General features: G+C 45.9%; 1 protein-coding gene across 3 annotated transcripts; it reads right to left on the minus strand.

The window, feature by feature from the left end:
* Positions 1-7,182: 7,182 nt before the first annotated feature.
* Positions 7,183-10,800, minus strand: LOC110759517 (uncharacterized). 3 transcript variants are annotated; one of them, XM_021961588.2, is made up of 3 exons: positions 10,244-10,775; positions 7,858-10,127; positions 7,183-7,716 (listed from the first exon to the last, which is right to left on the minus strand). In XM_021961588.2, exons 1-3 carry the CDS (start codon positions 10,249-10,251, stop codon positions 7,394-7,396), a joined length of 2,601 nt encoding a protein of 866 aa, XP_021817280.2. In that variant the 5' UTR covers positions 10,252-10,775; the 3' UTR covers positions 7,183-7,393. The 3 variants fall into 3 exon arrangements, with proteins under 3 accessions (XP_021817280.2, XP_088103793.1, XP_088103794.1); XM_088247667.1 differs by having other exon boundaries at positions 7,858-10,775; XM_088247668.1 differs by lacking the exon at positions 7,183-7,716 and having other exon boundaries at positions 7,921-8,166; positions 9,140-10,800.
* Between the last annotated feature and the right edge of the window lie 207 nt (positions 10,801-11,007).

Consider the following 11,007-nt stretch of genomic DNA (forward strand, 5'->3'; position numbering starts at 1 on the left):
GTGGTTCTCTTAAATATACTCTATGCTACTTGTACTAAATTACTAATAAGTTAGTGTATTGACATAAGGGCATGCTTGATTAAAAAGCAATTCGGAGGTTGATAATTTCAATTATACTACCACATATATTGTTCATTTCTTTGAAAAAAGCAAGCACTTGGGAAAGGCAAGATTTGAACTTGCTAAAAACCAGAACCCCCTTGCAAAAGTATGGCGGAAAAGGGTAGCCCAACATTTCAGTCTTCTTGAAAACAAGAAGTGTTGACACCATAACTGACCAAGCAACTAGAAGACTAAAAGGAACTCTAAGCAAAGCAAGAGGAGTCCCACATCGGAAAACAACAAGAAGTGAAGGCTCCCTCTCACCTATAAAAGCATACCACTCTCCACTTAAGAGAGGATGAAAAACTGAGCTGGGGGCTCCCTCTTCAGGACTCTCCTGTTAGTCCAGCCTTCGGGTCCTGGGTCTCCAGACCCGGGGACTTGACCCCTGAGCTCCAGACTCCTAGCTTTGTACTTTAGGCCCTAGGCCTTCTTCCATTTATCTTTGGGTCTAACCCCCTTGTACAAATGTAAACAATATCATAATGAGAACATCTTCTCTGTGGACGTAGCCCATTCATTAAGGGTGAACCACATATATCTTGTCTTTTGTATACTCATAAATTGGCCAAGTCCTCACATACATGCTGAAGGTCCAAACCTTCACCCATCATCCATCACACCTCATCACTAAGTTGAACTCAATAAAGGCCCGACCATTTTGAGCATCAACAGTTTGGCGCCGTCTGTGGGAATCGACACAAAAGGCTTCTATCGTTCTCCCTTCCTTCAGTGCCCTTCGGCACCCCTCCAATCATCATCCTTAACCATTTAGCATTACCTGTGCCGAAGCAATCAGGAGTCAAACTCAGACATCACATCAACATGTCGAAGTTCCAGGGCCCAGCTCCAGCCTGTTGCCTCTCGAAGCCCAGCTCCACAAACCTAGCGAAGGTCAAGCCAAGACCCACCCAAAAGGCTCATGCCACAAGGCACCACACTTACCTAGCCTAGGCCCAACCTTGGCTCTCCTGTCGAAACTGAGCTAACCTTCGGCACCCCAGTGCTTAAACTCACATTTGGTACCCCACCATACCCTTGCCGAACGACAAGAGCCGTGCAGAAGGAAAAATGGTCACGACACCCTTGCTTGGCTGACCCAGGTTCTTTACAACAGTACAAGAGACCCCAGCCTTGGCTCCGAAGGTCTATCAGTTGGAGCTTGCCGAAAGAACTTGAGTCTTCTCCTCGCAAAAACCCTTGCAGTCATCTATCTTTCAAAAGCTCTTGCCAAAGACACCCCAGCTCTTGCAAAAGCATTTGAAACCTCACGGCACCAATTGAACCCAAGAGAAATCGCGAACGCTTTGAAGGACCAGCTAAAAAACTCTGCCCACACTTCAGAAGGATCGAAAGGCTCCAATCAGTTCCTTGCCGTCAGTCAAGGACCCAGACCCTAGACGGTCCTAGATTGGATGAACCCCCCCCTCCACGAACAAATGCTGAACGACACCACGGACCCAGCTCCAACTCGATGCGAAAACTAGGCACCTAGACCCACTCCTTGCAGAAGACAGATCAGCCCCTCACCAAAATACCTTCGAATATCTCTTGCCGATCGGCACCTCCTCCGAGCTGAACTACGGACCCAGCTCCGAATATATTTTGGAGCCTAGCTTCCTTGCCGAACGCCAAGGAGCATGCAGAAGGTGAAGGAGTGACTTACCAATTTTTGGCTGACCCAGCCCCTCAAGCTAAAAGGTGACGGCAGGTCTTAAGCTAATAGGGGACTTGCACCTCCTCTCCCCAAACCTTGGCCCTTGTCTCCAATCTTTGGACTCCCTTACCGAAGGTATAAAAACCCTAGCTATAAAAGCACAAGGGCCCAGCTACAAAAAGGCCCCAGCTACGTTTCAAAAACGGAGGGACCCAGCCTCTTAAAATCTGAATCTACCCTCAAAACCCTAGCCACCACCTGGGTCAAGAAGGCTTGCCGAAGCCCAGCTTTGGAACCCGGCCCCAAGGCCATTGCTCAAGCCCAACATCGCATAGAACTCCATTGCTGAAGTTTCAAACACACCTTCGCGCCACCTTGGCCTTTCTACTAAACGAACACTCGGACCCCCATGGACCCAGCTCGTAAAGTGCTCCCCAAGACACCCTTGCCAAATCTGGAATCCCCCAGCCCCCGCTGAAGCCCAGCTCCACAGAGCACAAACCCCAGGCCTTTGCCAAAGCCCAGCTCATGAGGCCCACCAACCAAGAACTTGGAAACTTGCGGGATCAAGCCCCTCATTCTTCTCGCCGAAGGACAAGCCCTTGCCGAAGCTTTGAAGGCCCAGCTCCAAGGACATGCCACAAGCTCAAATGTCCACAAGGTACCCAAATTCTTAAAATAATAATAAAAATTGCACATATGCATTCCTTCCCTTCGGCACCCTCGTGCCCAGGCCACATTGCCTTGCGACACGCAAGTTTTTGTGACGCCTTCGGCACCCAAGTGCCTAGCCACATTGCCTTGCGACATGCAAGCTTTGTGTCGCCTTCGGCACCCTCGTGCCCAGCCACTTCATCTTGCGACATGCAAGTCTTATGCCTTCGGCACCCTCGTGCCTAGCCACATTGCCTTGCGACATGCAAGTCTTATGCATTCGGCACCCTCATGCCCAGCCACCTTCCTCTTGCGACATGCAAGCTTGGCACCTTCGGCACCCCGTGCCCTTCGTAATTTTTGCGATACGCAAGTCTTATGCCTTCAGCATCCTCGTGCCCAGCCACCTTCTTCTTGCGACACGCAAGCTTGGCACCTTCGGCATCCTCGTGCCCAGCCACCTTCTTCTTGCGACACGCAAGCTTGGCACCTTCGACATCCTCGTGCCCAGCCACCTTCTTCTTGCGACACGCAAGCTTGGCACCTTCGACATCCTCGTGCCCAGCCACCTTCTTCTTGCGACAAGCAAGCTTGGCACCTTCAGCATCCTCGTGCCTAGCCCTTTCCTCTTGCGACATGCAAGCTTGGCACCTTCGGCACCCCATGCCCTCTGGCATTATTGCGACATGCAAGTCTTATGCCTTCGGCACCCTCGTGCCTAGCCACTTCCTCTTGCGACATGCAAGCTTGGCACCTTCGGCACCCCATGCCCTCTGGCATTATTGCGACATGCAAGTCTTATGCCTTCGGCATCCTCATGCCCAGCCACTTCCTCTTGCGACATGCAAGCTTGGCACCTTCGGCACCCCATGCCCTCTGGCATTATTGCGACATGCAAGTCTTATGCCTTCGGCATCCTCATGCCCAGCCACTTCCTCTTGCGACATGCAAGCTTGGCACCTTCGGCACCCCATGCCCTCTGGCATTATTGCGACATGCAAGTCTTATGCCTTCGGCATCCTCATGCCCAGCCACTTCCTCTTGCGACATGCAAGCTTGGCACCTTCGGCACCCCATGCCCTCTGGCATTATTGCGACATGCAAGTCTTATGCCTTCGGCATCCTCATGCCCAGCTACTTCCTCTTGCGACATGCAAGCTTAGCACCTTCGGCACCCCATGCCCTCCGGCATTATTGCGACAAGCAAGTCTTATGCCTTCGGCACCCTCGTGCCTAGCCACTTCCTCTTGCGACATGCAAGCTTGGCACCTTCGGCACCCCATGCCCTCCGGCATTTTATATTGCGACAAGCAAGTCTCATGCCTTCGGCACCCTCGTGCCTAGCCACTTCCTCTTGCGACATGCAAGCTTGGCACCTTCGGCACCCCATGCCCTTCGGCATTTTATATTGCGACATGCCTAGCTCTTCCCCTTGCCACATGCAAGCTTGTTTCGCCTTCGGCACCCCCGTGCCTAGGCCCACCTTTGGCACCTCCATGCTTTGCAACATCCAAGCTTTGGCATCCCTTTGCCTAAGCTCACCTTCGGCACCCCTTTGCCTAAGCCCACCTTTGGCACCCCTGTGCCTAAGCTCACCCTCGGCGCCCCCATGCCTAAGCTCACCTTCGGCACCCCTTTGCCTAAGCCCACCTTTGGCACCCCTGTGCCTAAGCTCACCCTCGGCGCCCCCATGCCTAAGCTCACCTTCGGCACCCCCGTGCCTAGGCACATTGCCTTGCAACATGCAAGCTTTGTGTCACCTTTGGCATCTCCTTTGCCTTCGGCACCCTCGCGCCTAGCTTCACCTTCGGCACCCTCTTGCCTAAGCCCACCTTCGGCACCCCCGTGCCTAGGCACATTGCCTTGCAACATGCAAGCTTTGTGTCACCTTTGGCATCTCCTTTGCCTTCGACACCCTCGTGCCTAAGTCCACCTTTGGCACCCCCGTGCCTAGGCACATTTCCTTGCGACATACAAGCTTATGTATTTGGCAAACCCCTCTGCCTTCGGCACCCTTGTGCCTTTAGCATCCCTTTTGCCTTCGACATCCCCCCCCCCCCCTTGCGGACCGACACCTTGGCTCCTTGCCTAGCTTAGCCTAACACTCTAGGCTCAACCCAAGCCCACATGGCCCCTTGTTGAACGGCACGACACATGCCTAGCCCAAACACACCCAGGCCCTTCTGAAGGTTCATTCTCTTTCTTCCAAAGCCCAGCTCCAAATCCATGTCAAAATCCCCAAAGGCTTCACTACTTCACCATGACGAAGAATGGGCCACAAGGCCTCAAAATTTGCCAACAAATTCCCTTGCCGATCGACAAGGGATGTACCGAAGCTCCTAGCTGACCTAGCTCCAAATGCGACCTAGCTCATCCACTTGCTGACCTATCTCCAAAATGCGACCTAGCTCACACTCACCCACTTGCTGACATATCTCTTTTTGCCGACCTAGCTCCAAGCTCCAAAAGATGACCTAGCTCCTTTTTGTCGACTTAGCTCCAAAATGACCTAGCTCCTTTTTGCTAACCTAGCTCCAAAAGCCCACCTTGGGCCTAGCCCCATTTCACCTACCAACTATCGCTAAAATGCCCAAACCCAAAAACTGGCGCTCAAACAAAAACCGGGACTAGACTCATCTCTAGGCCCAAGCCCGGGACTTTCTAAACCCCTTGCCGAACGGCAAGGGGCATGCAACTTTTTTTTGGGGGCTCCCATAAATCTTAGCTCACCAAATGGCCCGGCCCCTTAAAAGGCCAGCCCTTGATGTTGGCCCCAATTCCTTGCCGAAGCCTCAAAAGCCAACCCCGTGAGGGACACTATTTTCCTCTCCATGCTCCCTACCGTTCGGCAAGGAAGCTAAACCCTCAAGCTTTGTTCCCTTACCAAAGCAAATGGCTGACTTAGCCACACAAAAAAAATAAAAAAATAAAAAAATAAAAAAAATAAAAAAAAATATTTTGCACCTGCCGAACGGTAGGCAACATGCAGAAGGAATTTGGGGGAGTTGCCAATTTTTGGCTGACCTAGCTCAAAAAAATAAAATAAAAAATAAAAAATAAAAAATAATTTGCACCTGCCGAACGGTAGGCATTGTGCAGAAGGAATTTGGGAAGTGAAAGTGCCCAATTGGCTAGCTACTTGGCTGACCTAACCCCAAAAAAAAAAAAAAAAAAAAATATATATATATATTTTGCACCTGCCGAACGGTAGGCAACATGCAGAAGGAATTTGGGGGAGTTGCCAATTTTTGGCTGACCTAGCTCAAAAAAATAAAAAATAAATAAATAAATAAATTTGCACCTGCCGAATGGTAGGCATTGTGCAGAAGGAATTTGGGAAGTGAAAGTGCCCAATTGGCTAGCTACTTGGCTGACCTAGCCCCAAAAAAAAAAAAAAAAAAATTTTGCACCTGCCGAACGGTAGGCAACATGCAGAAGGAATTTGGGGGAGTTGCCAATTTTTGGCTGACCTAGCTCAAAAAAAAAAAAAAAAAAATATTTGCACCTGCCGAATGGTAGGCATTGTGCAGAAGGAATTTGGGAAGTGAAAGTGCCCAATTGGCTAGCTACTTGGCTGACCTAGCCCCAAAAAAAAAAAAAAAAAAAAAAAATTGCACCTGCCGAACGGTAGGCAACATGCAGAAGGAATTTGGGGGAGTTGCCAATTTTGGCTGACCTAGCTCAAAAAAAAAAAAAAAAAAAAAAAAAAAAACTGAAACCTGCCGAACGGCAGGCAGCATGTAGAAGGAATTTGGGACTACCCAATTGGCTGACCTAGCCCAAAAAAAAAAAAACTTCTCTCCCTCCAAAGTCCTTCTTACCCGGGGACTTGGGGGACTGGGGATAGTGCACTATACAACTTTGAAGACAAACTACGGTGTTACTCGGCCAGTGCACTTAAAATTACAAATCCCCAAGCAAGAAGTAAGAACTCGCGAACTTGGGGGACTACTGTTGACACCATAACTGACCAAGCAACTAGAAGACTAAAAGGAACTCTAAGCAAAGCAAGAGGAGTCCCACATCGGAAAACAACAAGAAGTGAAGGCTCCCTCTCACCTATAAAAGCATACCACTCTCCACTTAAGAGAGGATGAAAAACTGAGCTGGGGGCTCCCTCTTCAGGACTCTCCTGTTAGTCCAGCCTTCTGGTCCTGGGTCTCCAGACCCGGGGACTTGACCCCTGAGCTCCAGACTCCTAGCTTTGTACTTTAGGCCCTAGGCCTTCTTCCATTTATCTTTGGGTCTAACCCCCTTGTACAAATGTAAACAATATCATAATGAGAACATCTTCTCTGTGGACGTAGCCCATTCATTAAGGGTGAACCACATATATCTTGTCTTTTGTATACTCATAAATTGGCCAAGTCCTCACATACATGCTGAAGGTCCAAACCTTCACCCATCATCCATCACACCTCATCACTAAGTTGAACTCAATAAAGGCCCGACCATTTTGAGCATCAACAAGAAGAGTGCAGGCTAGGAAGAGCAGAGCATACTTGGTCATAATAAGTTGAAGATCTCATTGTTTTGGTTTTGGTAACAATGATATTATGATAATGCCATTTTCTATTACTGTCTGTTTGCATATTAAATTCACAGTAGACTTTGAGCTTCAGAGTTAAGACTTCTAACTTTAAAGGTGTCTTCCTCCATCGTTAACACTTCCGGTCAATTTTATGTTGTATGCATGCAAACAGCACATTTTATCATTGAAAATGAAACGCAACTAATATGATAACGATAGGCAATTTGGTGACGAAAAATGCTCAAATCTGATGTCATACCATGTACGAAAAGAATTATTGCTTGTTATCCATCTCTCAAGGAGAGCCTGTATATATATATATGATTACAACAAAATGAAGAACTCACAAAGCCTAAATATTAGTAATTACAACGATTTGGTGGCAGCTGGTTAAGATACAATAAATGGCTTTAACATCCTCCTTATTAAATGTTTCAACTAAACTCAAGTTAACCCTCTATTTGTCTTTCTGTGTATGGGAGATTTGTATTGTTACAAGAAATGTCATGCATGGTAGGCCTAAACTCTGGATTTTCATGTAAGCATGCAACTGCTAGCTTTAGGATGGTAACAACGTCATCCAAAAGTTTACCAGTGGGATGCGCAAGGCGATCGTCCAACACACCCCCCAACATTTTGCCTCCCCAGATTGCAGATGACAACGCAGATCCCACTAGATTGCTAGGGTACTTTCCTTTAATCACTTCAAGAGCTAACACCCCAAAACCATAGACGTCACATTTCTCTGTCACCTTCAATGTGTAAGCAAGCTCTGCCAAAAAGGGTAAACATAAGTTTTCTATTTTAGGGGAGAGATGCTCATATGAGAAGTTAAGAGAACAATGTATATTATGTTGCCAAGAATGTAAATCCAAATCATCAGATGAAAACAACACAAGATGTTGAATTGTACCTGGTGCTATGTATCCAATTGTGCCTACAACCGCAGTCCAGTTAGATGATTCATAATCTAGAATCTTAGCAGTTCCGAAGTCTGAAATGCAAGCCTCATATTCAGTGTCTAGCAAAATGTTCTTGCTGGATATGTCTCGATGAACAATTGGCAGAGACACATCATGGTGCATATAGGATAAACCATGAGCTACACCTTTAATGATATTCACCCTTTTAATCCAATCCAATTTCCTAGCTTCTTCATCATTGCACAAGATTGAAAACAAACTACCCCTTTCCAGGTACTCGTAAACCAAAAACGAGTGCCGTGCATGTGAACAGAAACCATAAAGTTTGACAATGTTTCGATGGCGTATCTCAGTTAATGCCCTTACCTCGTTTAAGAATTCTTTTCTCCACACACCATCACATGGAATGTGGAGTTTCTTGACAGCTACCAAGTCATCTGAGGGCAGCTTTGCTTTGTAAACGCTTCCAACTGCCCCCCTCCCAACGCAATATGCAGCATCAAAATCCTCAGTCGCTTTTATAATTTCTTCATACAATACTTTTCCATCAAAGATTGATATTGCACGCAATTCGAATTCTTTCGGGTGAATGTCACTTTGTTCTTCTTGTTGGCTTTCCCTTTTTCTTCGCGAAGTGATAAAAATTCCATAGAAAGCAAACATAAATGCTCCCAACACAGGAAGCATGATCAAGTAGTACACAACTTTGAAACCAATTTTTGAGTTATGCTTCTTTTCAACAGGACTATTATTGCAGGGGTGTAGACCTGTAACATTGCCACACAAAGCTTTGTTCCCTTGCAATGCTTCTGTGGGAGCCTCTTGAAATGCTTTGTTGTGTGGAATAGGACCCCTTAATTGATTGTATGATATGTCGACAAACTCCAAGCCACGAAGTTCCTCAAAATTCTCTGGAATAACACCAGAGAGGTTATTGTGGGAGAGATTTAGTGTCACCAAGCTACCCAACTTGCTAAATTCAGTTGGTATCTCTTCAGCAAGATTATTATGACTCAAATCAAGCACGGACAGCTGCGCTAACCTACCCAACTTAGTTGGGGTTCCATGGCTCAACTTGTTGTTGCTCAAATTCATGTGGTGCATTTGGACAAAATTCCCAAGGCTACTTGGAATTGACTGGCTCAGTTTGTTAGCGGACAGGTCAAGATAGTCAAGGTGAGTCAGTGATCCAAGTTCTTGAGGTATACCACCAGAAAGCTGATTGTTATTCAGTATAAGCCTCACCAAAGAAGTCAGCCTTCCAAGTTCCATAGGGATCTTCCCAACTAAATGATTTGAAGAAAGATTAAGCAAATGCAGTTGAGTCAAGTTTCCAATCTCGGGTGGTATGGAGCCAGTAACATTGTTCCCTGCAATCTCAAGGTTTGTTAGCTGCAGAGACCTACCCCATTTATTGGAAAGTTCACCATAAAATCTATTGTTGCTTAGATTTATGTAATCCAAGTTTGGATAAACACCAAAATCTTCAGATATATTTCCAGTGAGTTGGTTTCCATCGAGGCGGACTCTGTATAAGGTTGTGCAGTTTCTCAAGCTTTCGGGGATTCGACCTATGAGACGATTGCCATTTGCAGTGAAATTTGTAAGCAATCCACCTCGGCAGAGGTTCTGTGGCAAATGACCAGTGAAATTGTTTCTGGCAAGTCTCAGCACAACCAAATTCATGAGATTTTCTATCACTTGAGGAATGGAACCTGAGAGTTGGTTATCGCGTAGTTGTATAAATTGTAATTTGCTCAAATTACCAATTGACATGGGAAGAGGACCACTGAGTCTATTCTCCATGAGATTTAGAACAACAAGAGACTTAAGCTGGCCTATTTCTTGAGGAACTGATCCATTTAGCTTGTTTGTATATAGGTACAGGTTCTGAAGATTTGTTAGGAAACCAATTTCTGGTGGGATTTTTCCTGACAACTTATTATCTGAGAGATCAAGATAGATGAGTTTGGAGAGGGAGCTGATTTGAGGTGGGATGGCACCATATATCTTATTCCTGCTAAGATCAATATATTCAACATTGGGAAAGGACAAGAATGAAAATTCATGCAGTGTACCTTGTAAACCAGACTTGGTAAGGTTTATCTTGCTGATACTTCCAGCAGTGTTGCAGGAAATCCCACTCCAAATATTACATGGATTTGCATTTGCTTCTGGATTGCTTGAAGAATTGATGGCATTGTTACTTGGAAGATAAGTCCATGAGGTTAAATTTTGGAGCTGGGTTTGGTTTTGAATGCTGGCTTTCCATTTGAGAAGAGCATCTGTTTCAGTAGAAATAGCAGAAGCAAAAACAATGGCTGATGATGAAACTAGCTGAACATACAAGATAAGGCAATAAGCTAGAGAGCATACCTTATCATAAGTTGAAGCTCTCATGGCTTTTGTTTGAGAAACAACACTATTCAGAGCTTGAGGCTTTATCCGCAACATGGTCTCTTTCTATGGTCCTGTTTAGATGAAGATGGAAGACTCAAGATGGTGTGCTGAGGAATTTGAAAAACACTTCAGTCAAAGATTGACAACTCTTTGGGAATGTTTGTTTTTTTCTCTTCCACAAATTGTTATTACATTGCAACCCCTGAACTTTCTTGTTCAAATTACATAAGAATAATATGCCATTTGGTCTCATCTGATCATGATATTGTGATAGAGGATAACCAATGGCCTACGATTGACCGCACCATTTTTTTAGCACCTCCAGCAGGACAAGGCCCTTTTCACACTTAGCTGCAATCTTGCAGAGATCGGTATATAAAGGAGAAGAGCACGACTGAAGGCTGAGCACTCACACAAGTCACAAGCATTAGCCCAGCTATCCTTGAGATTCAATCATAATTTCCTTCTCTCCTACTTTTTATTCTTCATGTTTCTCTCTCTGTTTGCTTTAAGTTTCCGTAAATTTGAAGTAGTGATTTTTGACTTTGTCTCCGTGTAGGGACAGGAAGCTAACCACAGACTTCCTTCCAAAATATCCAACACTGAAAGTCAGCACTAGTGTCGTTTTTCTCATCAAGTTGAGAGGCATCAAATGGCTCTTAAATTTTGAGTATTTACTATTATTTTCAGAATTGGTTGAAAAATCAATTAATGATTCTCCCATCCTCTGCTTATATTTT

The sequence above is a fragment of the Prunus avium genome, chromosome 1, assembly GCF_965620075.1.
Source record: "Prunus avium chromosome 1, drPruAviu1.hap1.1, whole genome shotgun sequence".
Classification (NCBI taxonomy): Eukaryota; Viridiplantae; Streptophyta; class Magnoliopsida; order Rosales; family Rosaceae; genus Prunus; species Prunus avium.